Source organism: Lepisosteus oculatus, chromosome 9 (assembly GCF_040954835.1).
Source record: "Lepisosteus oculatus isolate fLepOcu1 chromosome 9, fLepOcu1.hap2, whole genome shotgun sequence".
In the NCBI taxonomy this organism is placed as follows: domain Eukaryota; kingdom Metazoa; phylum Chordata; class Actinopteri; order Semionotiformes; family Lepisosteidae; genus Lepisosteus; species Lepisosteus oculatus.
The window spans coordinates 12,030,510-12,046,744 of NC_090704.1; the positions used below are offsets into that span (position 1 = coordinate 12,030,510).

At 35.3% G+C, this 16,235-nt stretch overlaps 2 protein-coding genes across 9 annotated transcripts in view; one reads left to right on the forward strand and one right to left on the reverse strand.

The window, feature by feature from the left end:
• Positions 1 to 13,824, reverse strand: part of LOC102698960 (complement factor H-like) — a 37,062-nt gene extending 23,238 nt beyond the window's left edge. For all 4 annotated transcript variants that reach the window (XM_069194144.1, XM_069194142.1, XM_069194145.1 and 1 more), the window contains exons 1-8: positions 13,692 to 13,824; positions 11,889 to 12,068; positions 11,317 to 11,422; positions 8,549 to 8,625; positions 7,525 to 7,707; positions 4,173 to 4,343; positions 3,054 to 3,248; positions 350 to 541 (exon numbers count right to left, since the gene is read on the reverse strand). In XM_069194144.1, the coding sequence (XP_069050245.1) occupies positions 350 to 541; positions 3,054 to 3,248; positions 4,173 to 4,343; positions 7,525 to 7,707; positions 8,549 to 8,625; positions 11,317 to 11,422; positions 11,889 to 12,068; positions 13,692 to 13,752 (1,165 nt within the window). In that variant the 5' untranslated portion in view covers positions 13,753 to 13,824. The remainder of the gene's footprint in view (positions 1 to 349; positions 542 to 3,053; positions 3,249 to 4,172; positions 4,344 to 7,524; positions 7,708 to 8,548; positions 8,626 to 11,316; positions 11,423 to 11,888; positions 12,069 to 13,691) is intronic.
• A 1,456-nt stretch (positions 13,825 to 15,280) lies between these two features.
• kcnt2a (potassium channel, subfamily T, member 2a) overlaps positions 15,281 to 16,235 on the forward strand; it is a 55,858-nt gene continuing 54,903 nt past the window's right edge. For all 5 annotated transcript variants that reach the window (XM_015355533.2, XM_015355535.2, XM_015355536.2 and 2 more), the window contains exon 1: positions 15,281 to 15,498. In XM_015355533.2, the coding sequence (XP_015211019.2) occupies positions 15,404 to 15,498 (95 nt within the window). In that variant the 5' untranslated portion in view covers positions 15,281 to 15,403. The remainder of the gene's footprint in view (positions 15,499 to 16,235) is intronic.

A 16,235-nucleotide genomic window follows, 5' to 3' on the forward strand; every position in this document is an offset into this window, starting at 1 on the left:
GAGCCACACATTCAGAAAGACTGAACATAGGAAATGCTACGTTTTTTTTGTAAAAAGTACTATGAGGGCATTTCAGGTGGCACCATTAGTAAAGGCACTAACTTCAAGCCTTAGGTCAGGTCACTAGTCAACAGTGACTGGGTCTAAACAATGAGAGTGTACTGCCAGTTCACAGCTGCTGTTAGGTAGTCAGGGCAGTAAAGCTTGTAATATGAAATTCTTATGGTAATACCAGTATACAATAATTTGTTTGTGCATGTTGTTACTGGGCATTTAAATTTGAATCAATTAAATATAACAATTCTCATCCAGTATAAAGTGATTTAAGTAAAAAAAGAAAAGAAATTACCATGACAAATTGGTTCCGGCTCAAATCCATCGAATTTACATTTTGCTCTTTGATGTGTTTCTGGTTTGTATCCTGAATCACAAAAGTAAACTATTTCTTGGTCATAATTAAATACAGCTCTTGGATACACACCCCAACTATCTACTTCCTTGACACGTAAGCCTTTACCTCTAGGGCGCTGACAAGTAATAGCTGAAAAAAGAAAAAAGATAAAAGTTCATTCGTTTCTTCAAAAAGGCAACACCATTTGAAATATCATGTGCAGAACATTGTGTAATATTTAGGTTAGTATTCACAAACATCCCAACGTGGTTAGAAGTGTGTGGGAGAAAGACTATGCACATATAATGAAATGCGCAAACCATGAAATAAAATGTTGTACACAAACATGTAAAATTTTGCAGGTATTGAAATGTATAAATGTTGAATATGCTGAATGCAGGTATTTAATTTATACATGTTGAATATGCTAAATGCATGCACATTATGTAGACCAGAAGTTCTCAACTGGTGGGAAAAATAAGGTTTCAAAAGGGTCACAAAAGCTTTTACAGCTTATTTGAAATACATGCCAATTTTTTGCAACTATTAATATAAGCCAACTTTTTTATAGTATTTTATAAGTAGAAACATCAGACTCTGCTTCTAATCGAGCTTCTTCCGATATTTATTTAGTCACTGACTTGCATTTGCTACAAACCACCAAATTCTTTGAAACAAAGATTCTGATCCAATCACAGTAATTTATTATTCTCTGTGCATCCATTTTCATCCGCCTACTGCACATAGTACATGCGAGGCTGGGGTTTCTGCACTTTCAGTGATATCAAATATGCACCTCAACAGACTAGCTGTTGAAAATGACTTGCGTTGTACTCTCAAAATATGTGGTAAATATGCTGCATCAGAACTCACTTTGATAATGTTTTATCAAAAACATTGACCTCTTTAATTTAAGAGGTCAACTCTTAAATTCAATAAACTATGTTCAAATGTGAATTTGAATCATACTATAAGTTAAAAAATAGTTTAAATAAAATTATTAGCCCATACACTGTGGGGTGTATGTGTGTGTGATTTCATGTGAACTGAAAGGGGAGCATTGTATTTCATAGGTTGAGAACCACTGATGGAGACAAAAGTAAAAATGGTAACAGTATGAATGTGGTGTTCACAGAACTCTAAACCAAACCTATCATGTGTACATATTTGAATGTATGAATGTGTTTTAGATTCTTCTTTAAAAAACTACTCTGCAGTAGGAGTTCATCTGAACATGGAGGCCCTCCTTAAAATTTGAGAAAAATACTATTATTGAAGGAAAAAGGATTAAGAAAATTACTTCTCCACATTCCCAGTCTCTTCCCATTTATAATCAGTGGTATTGACGTACATCATTAAACCTAGACAGATTATATCTTAGCAGGAACAGGCATAGGTTCATTCCATGTTGAAAGGTAAAGAAAAGAAACACAAAGTTTTGGCTATGGAGCCATCTTCTGGTGTGCGGGAGGAAGGAAATGAACAGAAAATAAGGTATAGAAGAAACATGAAAAAACAAAAATGTTTTGGCTGTGGAGCTACTGTATGAAGGGATAGGATAAGGCATAGGAGAACAAAAGACCAAGTATTTGAGAAGGGATGTGGAAGAGGGAGGGGTAGGGCATGAAGCAGATGAGAATGAGTGTCTAAACACAGGGACAACAGGAGGAGAGGGGTGAAAAGATGAAGTCTGCAAATGCATAGAGGATTTAGAAGGAGATGAGTCTGTCATTTTAAGATTTTGGTTTTGGGTGTCTTTCTGCAGTAGTCATTCTGAAACCCTTCTGTAAGGATGGAAATGGAGAGGTAAGAAAGATTTTGGCTCTTGGAGGTGAAATGGGGAACTATCAATTTGGAGAGACCTTTGATCCTCACAGCTCTGACATGTTCCCTGAAACTGTCTGTCCGGCTTCTTCTTGTCTCACCAATGTAAATGGCTGTGCATCTTCTGGATTAGATGCAGTAAATGGGGTTGCTGGAAATACATGATGTCATCTGGGTGATCCGGAATTGTCCAGGGGGGCTTGAATGTGTGTAGTTACCTGCTTGAGCTTCTTCTAATATCTTCAAGTGCTACTTCTGTTAAGGAATGTATTCTCATAAGAACTGTTTTTAGGTTACACTGTATGTGCATTTGTACAGAGAGATAGGTAGCCGTGCTAATGACTTCCGTTGTGAATGTATACATACAACACATAGTATACACTATTTACAGTATTTTTGATTTTGCATTATCTTTCATCTGTGAATGAAATGGAAGCACATAACAAATGAAAAACTAAATCTAACTAATTCTTTGCAACTAATGATGTATTAATACATTCTAAGATGTCATAATACATTGTGTTCAAAGTCATCATTCAATTCTGAAACTACACATGGAAATGTAAGTTAATACTTTAGAAGATAAAAATCAAAGGACCCTTGTTACAAGGTCAAATACCTGACTCTGCAAAAAAAAGTTCCTATTTAAGGTACCTATTTTTAATGGCTTCACTAAGTGATGTACATTATAATTAATTATGTTTATTTAAACCGGTCAAAAATTTCAAAAAATGTAAATCAGTTTTAACATAATGATTGCATTCAGAATGGGATTAATCAAGATGTATTCAAACCTCCAGGATGTCTTTAAAAAACATGTTATGTTAATTGTTCTTACGGTAACAGTAGGGGTTCATTGACCACCCTTTAGTTTCACTTGTCCAATTGTCTGTGCAGGTCAGTGTAACACTCCTCGTGTTAGTAATAGTTTTATATCCAGACTGACATTTTAAGATAGCCTGTTCTCCAACATGATAGATGCTTTTGCTATAATCTCCAAAATCTGAATTTACAGGTTTTTCGCATGTTACTTCTGTAAAAAGAAAGGTATTTTAAATTCAGATAAGGAAGAAATAGGATACAGCAGAAATATGATTAGAATTCATATGTAATATACTATAAGCAGTATGATACACTGTGCCACATTCAGTACATTTACCTTCAAATGTTGTCCCTTTTTGCACAGTGCTGTAAAACTGTTATTCAAAAGCTGACCAATCAAAATTAAGACTTCTAAATGTTAGATAAGTTATAGTAAATATCAGCATTAACTAAATAGAAAAAAATAAACATGTTGATTGCACAAGTATTCAGATCTGTAAACATAATATTAAGAGGACATAGCTTTGGCAGCAATTACATCCACAAGTCTTTTTGGTAAGTTCCTACCAGCATTGCATGTCATTTGTTCAATCTTTTTCAAGTTGGTGGGGAATTGGTTTAAGACAGCAATTTTTTTCAGAAGTCTTTCCACAGATTCTCAATAGGTTTCAAGTCAAGGCTTTGACTGGACCACTCAAGGATATCCCCTGATCCCCTACATATTCTTACGCTAACTGTAAACTGTGCGTACATAAACTGTACGCATTGTGGTATTCATCAACTTTGTTTTTTTTTCTACCATATCTTGATGTGTTCTTTTCAGAGACTTAATCCCTCACTTGCTATGTAAATGTTATGGCTGAATCTTTGCATAAAATCTACTACCTGTTCTAGGAAGCTCACAGATAGACATATTTGTATTCTGAAATCATGAGAATAAAATTATTACAAACAAAGGCCACTTACCTAATTTTTGGCTTGTTAAAATAAATTTCTGAACCCAAATTAAAGTGACAAGTAGTACTTCCTTCAGATTGCTACTTCAAAGGGTCATGACTGCAATCTTTAAAGTAAAAAACTGTGCAAAGGTCTGAACATTTTTGTAAGGTGCTATATGTAACATTGAAAATTTTACCTTGGCATTGTGGTTGTGGACTCCAGCCTCTTTTAGTGCACTTTGCAATTGGTCTTTCAAGAGGCTTATAGCCTTTGTCACAATTATATCTAAGATCATCATTATTTCTGTAAGTTGGTTGATCATTTAGTATGGTGCCATGTGTTAATGTGGGAGCATCGCACGTTATTTCTTCAAAATAAAAAAAAACAACACATCATTTACAACTTTACAGGACACATTTTCAGTGTGAAACATATTATACAGCTGAGGTTTTAGAATTTGCATTGTGAATTCACATCAGAATTACAGTATTAATAAAATGTTATTTCTCATTATTTAGGGTTATTGATTGTTATATGCTCAAAAGTGTCACTTGGAAGTAGAGAGTGAGGCTTAATGTAAATTCATTTGCTTTTTTGGCATAAAATGCCTGGATGAATGAACGACAACCTTTCCATGTGGACAGGAGTGTCACAACACCCTCCCTTCTCTTGAGAAATGAGCTAGGGACCTTCTGCAAGGGTGAAGACGGGGTGAAGGAAGGGATGCAAAGGAACATGCAAGTGGGTAATATAGAAACTGATTTTATTTTGTAGGTGGATGGGCAGAAAGCAACGTTAGGGTCTGACCTTCTCCCAAGCTTTCATTTAAAACTTACTTGATAATCAAGTTGAAAGTTTTCTTGAATTGGCAGGGGCCATTCTGAGGTTGATATTACAGCATACTGAATGACCTATAATTTGATCTTCCAAGACTGGGTAAGTAAAATTTAAAAAACATTCAGAATATGCCTATGGAATGATGGCTTTAGATGAACATAGAATATTCAATTTTATGCTACTCTTATTTACTGGAATGAAGATCAGATCAGATGTAAAGCAATGTAACATAGTTTTGCTTCACCTAGTGTCGTTTTTTTTATTTAATAGGTTCCAATGAGTTGTGTCATTGCATCATTACAATTCTAGGAAGGACACAACCATTTTTTCTCCCATTTTTTTCTCCAGGTTTAAAATACTCATTGGACGTGTCCCAATATGCACACTTGCGGTCTTGCGCCCTTCGTATGCGCGTTCTTGCTCAAATCTGCAAGGGCATAGCGTGTCTATTTCTAAATTTGTGTTTCACGAGGGTGCTCATGAGTGCCCCCAGTGCACCCTCAATGGGCCATCTGAGCAGACTGTGCTGAAGGGAATTGTCCTCAATTCTTTGTGGAACAGTGATGCTTCATGTTCTAACCTATCAAAGTGGAGAGGAGTTGTCATTGAGAACTAAATATTTATGTGTCATTCAAGTTTAACTTATTTATAGTTTTAAAAGTCTTAATATTTCATGTAAAAATAATATTGAAACAATATTAATAAATAGTATATAATAATTATTATATAAATATGAATATTCATTTACCTGTGGTATATTTGTATATGCAATATTTAATAGTACAAAGCTTTGAGGTATTGCCAAGTTTTCCTTATTTAGTGAATGAACAAGTTATATTCCTCATACAATATGAAATGTATTTAGTAACACAAAGATTTGAATAAACAGCGACATTGTCAAGGCTTACCTAGTTTAATTCACCTGTTTTAAGTCAAGCCTGCACAATATGAACGAACATGATGTATTGCTACTTTTGTGCAGGGATAAACGAGATGACATTCAATTTGATCGAACTTCAAGCTGAAAATTAAAACTGTCCGCCACTGGAAAAGGAGCATCAACATGAAGTATTTTGAAGGTGAGCCATGTAACCAACGAGTGATGTCACACGAGGGTGTCCTATTACCCTTCTAATAAAATTGCACCCTCTAATACCTGCGCACTTTAAGTCGACACTTGAGCTTCGTCACAGAAGTGCAGACTTGGAGGAAGAGCTTAGGGCGCAGTGGGAGAATTAGGACATGGCCATGGTCAGATGTCCAAGCTGTTGATTGATTGAATGAATCTCAGTGTAACATTTACAGGCAGGTCTTTTTTGTCACCAGCTCCAGTAATAACTCTAAATAATCATCTTCAAACTTTCCTCTGGAAAGACCTAATCTAGCACTTTTCATAGATCACCTTAACCACCTATTTTTGAAGATGGTGATTATTTTATGTCTTGATTTATTAAGCCAGTTATGTTTGTAATTAAGGAACTTTGGTCCTTTTAAAGTGATAATATTTTTCTAAATAACTTCTGGTCATACTTGAATCATTTGTAACTATTTATAAGGAGAGTTTATAAACTCTCCTACTTTAATACACATATCACCTTCCGGAGTTCTCTCTGCATACTACTTTTGCACCCCATATCCACCCTTGGAGCGGCTCCACAGCTCATTCCAATTATGCAAACAAAAGGCACTTCTTATATAAATCATATACATAATATACATATATTCAATGCTATATTTGACAGACCACAATATATTTAATCTCCTTGGTGACGGTAAAAACTGAGAGGATACCATCTCCCTTCAAACAATTAAAGTGAAAAAGTGCTAATAATAGGTGCTACTGTAGGTGCTAATAATATTGTTTCTTTTAATTCAAAAAGTAATCCAACACAAATTAATAAACAGAGTGCATTTTACCAGACAAGGTTATGTACTGGATCTCTCAACATTAGAGACATGCACACATTTACAGGTATTTTTCCAGAAGATTATTTCTATTCTTTCCATAACCGCACTTTTGTTCATCAGTTACAATACAGGAAAATAATCAGAGAGAAATTAAATCTCATCTTGGATTTTGGCATTCAACTCTCTGTTTTATTGGGGATCTTTCAGTTTTGGATAAAATCATCACTTAGCTAATGCTTATATCCAAAATGAGCATGTGCAGCCATTTATATATAGAGTTACATTTTACCATGGAGCTGTGCTGTGCTCAACCTGGGATAAGATCACACAGCATTCCGGGTAGAGGTCGACATATCTGAATACTCCTTTACACAGTTTCTCTATGACTTACTTTACTCGCACTGTTGTTTTCAGACTCTTTTCAGATATAAAACATCACACTCCTATCATTTACGATGGCTAAAATGATAATCTGGCACAAGTGGACAGAAATAATCACTGACTAAATAGCTTAAAGTAATGAGAAACCGTCACCCTAGAAAAACTTCACTGTTGTGAAGTCTCCATCTTAACTTTCAGACCGTTTCTTTGCCTGCATTACCAACATTACGATTATTATTGATTAAGAAATCCTGTATTTTGTTGATTACCTAGGAGCCATTTATTTGTGTCATACTGAGATACTTTCATTCCAGAGTAATATAAGGAGAACTATGGACTGATTTATTTCATCCAGCCTTGTTTATACATCTGCATAATACACATACAGTATCTGTATAAATATTTTCATATACTTGTCTTACCTATGCATTTTGGGAATTTGGAACTCCACTGTCCATTGGCTGTACAAAATATTTCTTCAGATCCATCAAGTTTAGAGTTTGGAAGATTGCACTGAAATTGAATCACACCTCCATACGTCACTGGATCGCTTCCAACATTTGACGTTACACCTTCTGTGAGTTCTTCAGGTACGCATGTCACAACTTAAAAAATATTTAAGAAAGAATACATTATTTCCTCTAAGCTGTACTATTCTATGTCTTATTTTTTTAAGACCACTAAGTTTTGTTAAAGATTTTTGTCATAGTTGTATAAAAATAAACAGTGAATACCATTTTACATTAATTTCATCATGTTTGGCATAGTATCATGTTTAAAAATAAATATTAAAACACTAATGGGAGCAATTTTTTTTAAATAAGCTAATAGTTCAGATACTCTTTTCCCTAAATGCTCTCCTTTGTATTTTAGGTTACAGCAGTTTGAAAGGGAAATTTAGTTGATTTTTCAATTTTTCCACTTTATTTTTAATGATTAACTATAAGTACTGTTGTCAGGGACAGGTACTTTTTCTGTGATCCTGTGCGTAGCCATGAATCCTGCGGGATGCAGGGGCAAACAATCCAAAATTGTAATCCAGAAGCAAGGTCGACAGGAGAAGCTAGAGATCAGTTAAGCAGAAAGAGCCAAGACAAACCGAGAAGACAATCCAAAAGGTGAAATCCAAGAGATGAGATCGAAAGGGAAAAGTTAAGTCCAAAAACCAGGAAATCCAACAATACAAAAATGCGTACTAGAGAACTCTAAAGGAGGCTTCTCAATAGCGAGCATGGTTTGGTGCGTGAGGGAACTTTAAATAATGAGGGGAGAGGGACATGGCTGGATAATTGATTCGGGAGTGAGAATCTGTGGAATCTGGTACCTGTGAGAATGTGAGGAATGAGATCGTGAAACAGTGGGTTTGGGAATATAACGGCGTTTGCGAGGGCGAATGCAAAGCATGACAACTGTGGTCTTAAGCTTATGCATGCTATATATTCTTACCTTCACAATGAGGAAGATCGTTATCCCAACCATTCTCTCGACAATTGCGGGTACTGATCCTACTTGCCATTTGGTATCTACAGTGTAAATGAAAACCACACAATTGTCAATTTCACTCTTCCTTTGTAGGTTTACATTTCAAAATAGATTTGGAACTTGAAACAAATACAGAGTTTTTTTATTGAAACAAATACAGGTTTTTTAATGACTGCACTTACATTTACCACTACCATTTCCTCCAATAATCATATTGATCACCACTTTTGGATAACAGGCACGTACCAAATAAAGACTATTCAAACTACACTAAAACAATGTAAAACACAAGGTAGTCTCTAGTAAAATAGTTTCCTGTTCTTTTTCTAGAAGAATGGCATGCGATTAGGGTATAAATATTTCAAAACCTTGTGAACAAACATTCCACATATTTTATCTATGATTTTGTGTATGCAAAGTAGCAACAGCAGGCTTTGTAGATGGTGGTGCTTTCCAGATCCGTGAAATGGACATTGCTCACAAATATTTGCAATTCCAGAAATTCACAGCAGTGGTTTGCTCTTAAAACAACATATCCCTGAAAAATGTTTCTTGGAGTTTGAAAGGAACATACAAAATTAAAGTCTAAAGAATAAGAAACATTTTTGTCTACAAGGACAATGTTTCTGTAGAAGATTGAGAGAAAGTAAAAAGAAGAATGTTTCTGTAAAATGATCCATACATTTTTTTAATCAAGAAAGCCTTGTGTACAACAGAAACAATTGTTTTCCTGCCTCCAGGTTTTTGGTTTGCCTCCAATATTCTTGATGACACAGTGGAATCAGATGAGTAGAGCTTGTATTTGCATGTATACAGTATATGTGTTGTGTACAGTATGTGTATCAAATGTGACTTCATTGTCTAAGAGAGCTTTATAAAATCCAGAATATAATGAAACTAAGGCTAACAAAATAGCTTTTTCCGTACCTGGAAGAAGGTACATATGTATACATTTACATACTGTATATAAAGTAATGTTGTCTGTGAGACAAAACTAATTTGCCAAACAGCAAATACAGTAGATGACTCCCACATATAGAAGGACCATGCACTATAGTTAACTGAGATAAAATTTGAAAACTTGGTATTTTCGGCAAAGAAACTGTATATACAGACAACTGTATACTGTATGGTATAAGGTATTTAATCCAGATCCTGAAAAAAATCCCACCACAATCTTTTAAAATTCGGTGGTTTGAAATCTTTGTGTATGTTCCTCGCACAGTTAGTAACATCTGAAATATCATATCTCAAAAGTAAATAGGAATTTAAATGTTAAGAGCAAAAGTTTTCTCAAAACCCATCCACTGAAAAACTGAAAAATCCCTGTTGCTGGTATCAAAGCTGTCTGGTTTAATTGAAAAAAACTGAGATAAAATGTTGGAAATCCTGCACTCAGACAGAAAATTCTGATGCCAGTTCTCACATGTGCATTCCAAGCTCAGAAATATGGATTGTGCAATGTCTTGAAAGTGCTTTAAAGTGTTGGAAATAGCGGAAAGTTTAGGCATTAGTTTCCTGAGAAAAAATGAAAGAAATGAAGAAATGCCTTCCACGTTTCCTAAAAGGCCCAAAACAGTTTGATCTGCACCTTACAGACGGAGATTGAGTTCATTCACATGTGTGGTAATGTCGATTGGAGACATTAGTTTTGAAATCCATTTTTCATTTTGCAGTTGGGGGTAATTCTGACCTTTTTCTGACAAAAAGATCTTAATTGCATCAAGACATTCCACAAAGCATGCCAAAACCTGCCCGTATGTTTACCATGTTTGACTTACACTCACATGTGAATGTTCTGTGAAATACATTTCTGTGAAAACTACAGGCTAAACCCCCTTAAAAATGCAGTAAGTAAACCAAATTAATCATTTTTTCTACACCAAAAAACTTTGATTTAGTAGCATGTTGTAGAGAATTACAGATCAGTCAAACATAGTTTTTATTATTTTTAAAACTTAATTCCTTTGTGGTTTATTAGACATTTACTGCACTGCTGCTTTCATTGCATGTGCTGTTAAAAATCCTTTTCCAATAATGACATGTGGGCTGCAGGTGACAGCATGACCAAGCCTCCATACTAATCTTACCTTTCCAACTTAAAGAACTGCTCCATTACTTCAGTTCCTCTGCTTAAGCCCTTTATCTGCATACTCATTCCATTCAAAATCCTAGTTCTCACATATTGCCGTCTCTCTGCCTGCCTCTTTTCTTTCCATGCTTTCCAGTCCACACCCTCTCTGCCCCTCATCTTTTAGTATGACCACTTTTTTGTGCCCACACTCCATTCTCCCTATAAGGTACAATACTGGGACCTCTGTCTTCAGCGTCTTCACAGTGGGGTTCATTTTAAATTCTCTTAATTGCACTTTCCCTGGGATATAATTCAGTTTGATCTTCTTTATTTCACACCAAGCAACAATTAAAGATGCTTTATGTGTCTGATTTAAAATAGTTTGAAAACACTATTAACCAAGCTAATACTTAATGCATAAAACAACTTCAAAATAGTAACAGGAAGGGAAAAAGAACAGGTAAAGATCTGTTCCATGCTGAAAAGAATTTGCACCTGTCACGAGACACATTTTGGCCATGGAGCCTTATTGTCTCTTTTCCTTTCATTTTCTTTTCCTTGCAGCATGGAATATACTTTTACTTGTTCCTTTGCAGCCTATGCATACTGACGTAGCTACCTCCTAAAACTATAGCAAGGCATTATGTTATGTACATACCCTTCATTACAGATATATTGAACTGTGGATCCAAATACAAAATCTGTTCCTTTTATGAGCCTGAATGCCGCATTTAACGTATCGCCAGGATGACCACATGGTTTTGCTAAAGATAAGAAAAAAACAATTGCAATCAATTAATGCTCATCCATCTATTTTCTAACCCTTTTACTCAACGCAGGGCTGCATTTGAGCTCGAGCCTATTACAGCAAGAAACAAGACAGATTACACCCTGCATGGGATGCCGGTACATTGCAGCACAGACACACAGACACAAATACAAACACGCACACACTAACACCAGGGCTAGTTTCCCCAGAAGCCAATTAACCTACTGTTCCAGTATATCTTTGAACTGTGGAAGGACACTGGGACACCCGGAAGAAAACTCACATGAACACAGGGGAAACTCCACACAGATAGCACCTCAGGTCCTGAATTAAATGTAAGGCCCCAGTGCCGCAAGGCAGCAATGCTAACCACTGTGGCACCATGCCAACTGAACTAAGATGCATATCGATTAATATTAAAGGAATATTCAAGACAATTAGTAAACATTGTTTTTTCTTACGTTGACATGTTCTAAATCCCACACGTTCCCAAACATCATTTACACATTTATATTGAACTGATCCTCTGGAAATAAATCCTGCATGGCACTGATACTTTACAACATCACCATTATCATATACAGCTTTTTTGTTCTCTTCAGGTATGAAAGCATTTTCCATGTCAGGAGGATTGTCACAACCTGTAAAAAAATCAGGGAAACAAATTCAAATACAACTCTTGTCTCTGTCCAATACATATATTAGAATAATGTCACCCCCTAATTTCAGATATAACCACAGACACCAGGAACTTGTCACTTTTCCAGAGTTAGCTATAGCTTTTCGAAATGTAATGCTGGACCATAAGACATACAGAAATTTGAGTAGGGCGAGTTCCACCTAACCTTAGAGCCGGAACTGCTGAAAGTGTTCATCACAGATTTCTATTTCAGACTCATAACTCAATAATTGCTTAAAGAAAGATTAATTATTTCTCTCTTCTATGTATAACCATATTTATTTATTGGATCAATGGTGTAGATTGAGCCGTGGATAGTATTTCCTTACACTTTTCTGGACACTCCACTCAAACCACTGTACAGGTAATGAGGATTCCCCTTCACCACCACCACTGTGCAGCCCCACCTGGATGATGCAACAGCCATAGTGCGCACAGTGCGCTCACCACACATCGGCTATCAGTGGGGAGCAGAACAGAGTGATGAAGCCAATTCATTATTAGGAGAATTATTAGGAGGCATGATTGATAAATGCCAATGGAAAATTTGGCCATGACACCAGGGAAACACCCCTACTCTTTTCCAGAAACACCCTGGGATTTTTAATGACCACAGAGAATCAGGACCTCGGTTTTACATCTCATCTGAAGGAAGTTGCCTTTTATCACTATACTGGGATAATAGGTCCCACACAGACCGCACCCACTACTGGCCCCTCTAATACCTCTTTCAGCAGTAACCTTAGATTTTCCCAGGAGGTCTCTCATCCAGGTACTGACCAGCCTAACACTTGCTTAGCTTCAGTGGGTTGCCAATCCTGAGTTGCAGGGTGATATGGCTGCTGGAAAAATATGCAAACCTTAAACTAGAGATACTGGCAGTGGTAGGATTTGAATTCATGCCTCTGAAGACACTAGAGCCTTAATACACCGCCTCAGACTCACTTATCTTTTTTAACTTAACATAAACTATGTAAAAATGCTAGTGTAAAAATTGCAGGTATGTTGTACAGCTTTTCATGAAACTCCTTCTAATGATAATGTATACATAATGAAATAAAAACACGGGAAACCCAATATTACTGTAAGTGTTTACAGTAAAGCAAAATTCACGTGCATGCTGTATTTTTGTTGTATTTTCTCTTGTAAGTCAAATGTGTCAATTTGAACTGTTAAAAAAATTCAAACAACTATGTTGAGACACATAAAGTGTAACACACTTTCTTTGCAGTAATATACAGTACTTGTATTAAGTCCTTTAAGCTGGTTTCTCCTCATACTTTTATTTACAGATTAATATACTGTATAAAAGTATTGTAATTACTTGGAAAATGTATCTTCTGAAGCTTTTTAAGTGTCCCACCCAAGATTACAACAAAACAATATGGATTAAAGCAAATAAATAAAAAATGAATTAAAGCAAAATACAGCAACCCCTGAGCACATTGCTATAGCATATATTTTGATTATACAGTATATCCTAATATCATGAAAAAATAATTTTGACAACACTTTACCTTATTATGTCATAATAACTCACATTAATTCTGGATTTTACACCTGAAACATAAAGCAGGACTCTTACCTTCAACCAAAACTACAGCAAAAATGAAAATCCATAATGTAAGAATGAACTTTAGTTTCATGATTGGAATTTATTTCACCATAAGTAAGATGTGATTTCCCTGGAGAACCTGAGATGTGAAGTAAAAGCAAAGTACAAGGGATAAAATAGGCTCTTGTAGGTTAATTATTTTCTAGAGAAGTCCGTGTAGCAATCTGCTGTTCAAACACTGACTTCCAGAGAAACATTAAACTGAAAGGGGTAAAAAAACAAAACAAATTCTGTTACTGTATGTAATTGTAACACAACATGTACAGTAAGAATAATACATTCTTCAAGCTCTACAAAATTAATTTAACTACCACTGGTAGAATGCTGAGCCATGTTAAATCAGAATAAACACATTGCTATAGCTCTCATTCTAATTGCATGTGCTGTCACTAATAATATTGTATATGGGATGTAATAAACACAAATATACATGCCTATAGAGCAACACTTAATCTGCATTAAGCAGCGCATACTATGCTGTATGTAATGAATAAGGTTGTGTAATGAATAAGTACTTGTGAAAACTTGGAAAAAATATAATATTGGCTTTAATTTAAAATACAACTCCTTACATTTGATTTGATTCCTTTGAATTTTTAGCAATCTGTCTACAGGTTATCTATTTTTTATTTTAAAAGGCATTGTTTTTTAATTATACGGTCCAAACATCTTATCCTTTTCAAATCCAGACAAATGCAAAATATCAGTTTACCACAAGATGTCAGTAAGGGCTTTAACGGTGCTCTAAATAATAACCCCCTCCCCGCAAAAAAAAGTAAGACAGATTTACTATGTAAAATTATACTATTACATTTAATTTATGAAACTTAAAGGCAAATTTTATTTACACTTCCTATAACAGTTTTCAACAAGTTGCAGTCCCCTTGTTTGGTTTCGTACAGGCAAATCCATTGTAATTAAATCAAAGCTACAGTATTTACTTTTAACAACTGTTTTTTTTATCATGAACAGAACACGTCCTTGTCCGCCTTATATATATACAGTACAATCTCACTGCTAAAATACATCCTACAGAAAAGGTGTCAAGTCTAAAATATTCCAAACATCATGTAAGTAACATAAAGAAGGACTGACACTGTTATATTATTTATATATTTTGAAAACACAAGTATGTTTCGAACTACTTTTGAATAGTTCACATTTGACACAGAGTACAGTGGCACAATTTAAATTTGTAGTCCTCCCGATGAATGTTACAAGCTGATTTACACCAAAATTAATACACAGCGTTTACAAGCAAAGATGAGTCCATCTGTCGCGTGCTGGGGATGTTACTAATACAGCTGCCGGTGATGTAATGCTATTGGCTACTGGGTGTGTGAAGCGCACACAAGGGATGCATATACAGTAGATGTTTACTATTAGGAGAAAAAAAATCATTGCTTGTGACAGTTTTTAAGTTAACATCGGCAAACAGAAAAAAAAAAACTTGGCTGCGCATTCAATCGTCTAATTGCACAAAAATACCTTAATATATTTACTTGTCCTACTGTTATTCCTAAACCGATTTCTTTTATTTTAGGACACTGTTGCAGTATATTCATTGCTAATATGACCAGACACCCGTCTTCCGTTTTTCTAATCATTTATTCTTATTAATGGTTTTAATTTTCCGGTGTTTTTCGATTTCGTTGTTTATCTGAAGCACGCTAGAGGAGAAGATGGTAGATTTGGAAAACGAGGTACCCCCTCTTCCACCCAGATATAGATTTCGGGATCTGCTACTTGGAGACCAGGGCTGGCAGAATGACGACAGGTAGGTTATACAGTAAATGTTGTTTCATTTCACCTTTGGCGATAGCTGGTGTACTGGAAAACGCAACAGGTTGATGTATGTATCGTAAACATCCAGTGTCTATAGTATAACTGATAATGTTTTTTTTTAAGTAAATTTCCACAGCGCTTTGAGTTGGGGTCTTATTTTCTAATCAAAATGTTAAGAAACGTAACAATTTAAAATGCACCAGCTTTTGTATTCTTGTCCACATCAGTCAGAGTGGTCATCCGTCCATGCTTCAGTTGTATCGCATTTGTTACTCACCTAGCATCCGATCTTTGATCATTGCGTTCAGTCTCTTGCTTATTAGTTTTAATGCTTACTCAACAGATTTGATGCATATGAATATCTAAGGAACGATTATACAATTAAAAAAAACAACCTGTATTGGTAAATCGTCTGGCTGGCTTTGAGACGTCCTGTAAATGTGCTGAAGAATTCGGTTTAACCCTGAGCTGCCCAGAGTTCAATTTATTTGGCATTGATAGAACCGCCGTTCATTGAAAATGGCAATATAATATTCAAACAAGCTGCTATATTACACAAATGTGAATTAAAGAAAATAATTCCTTACCTACATATATATATAAAAAAATCAGACGTTATAAGATAAATCCTGTCAAGTTAGGTTGCATGGAGAGCACGTGGGTGAAATTTTAATGTAATTTAAATTTTAATATTCTCACTAGGAATATGAACCATTTGAACTATTGCTC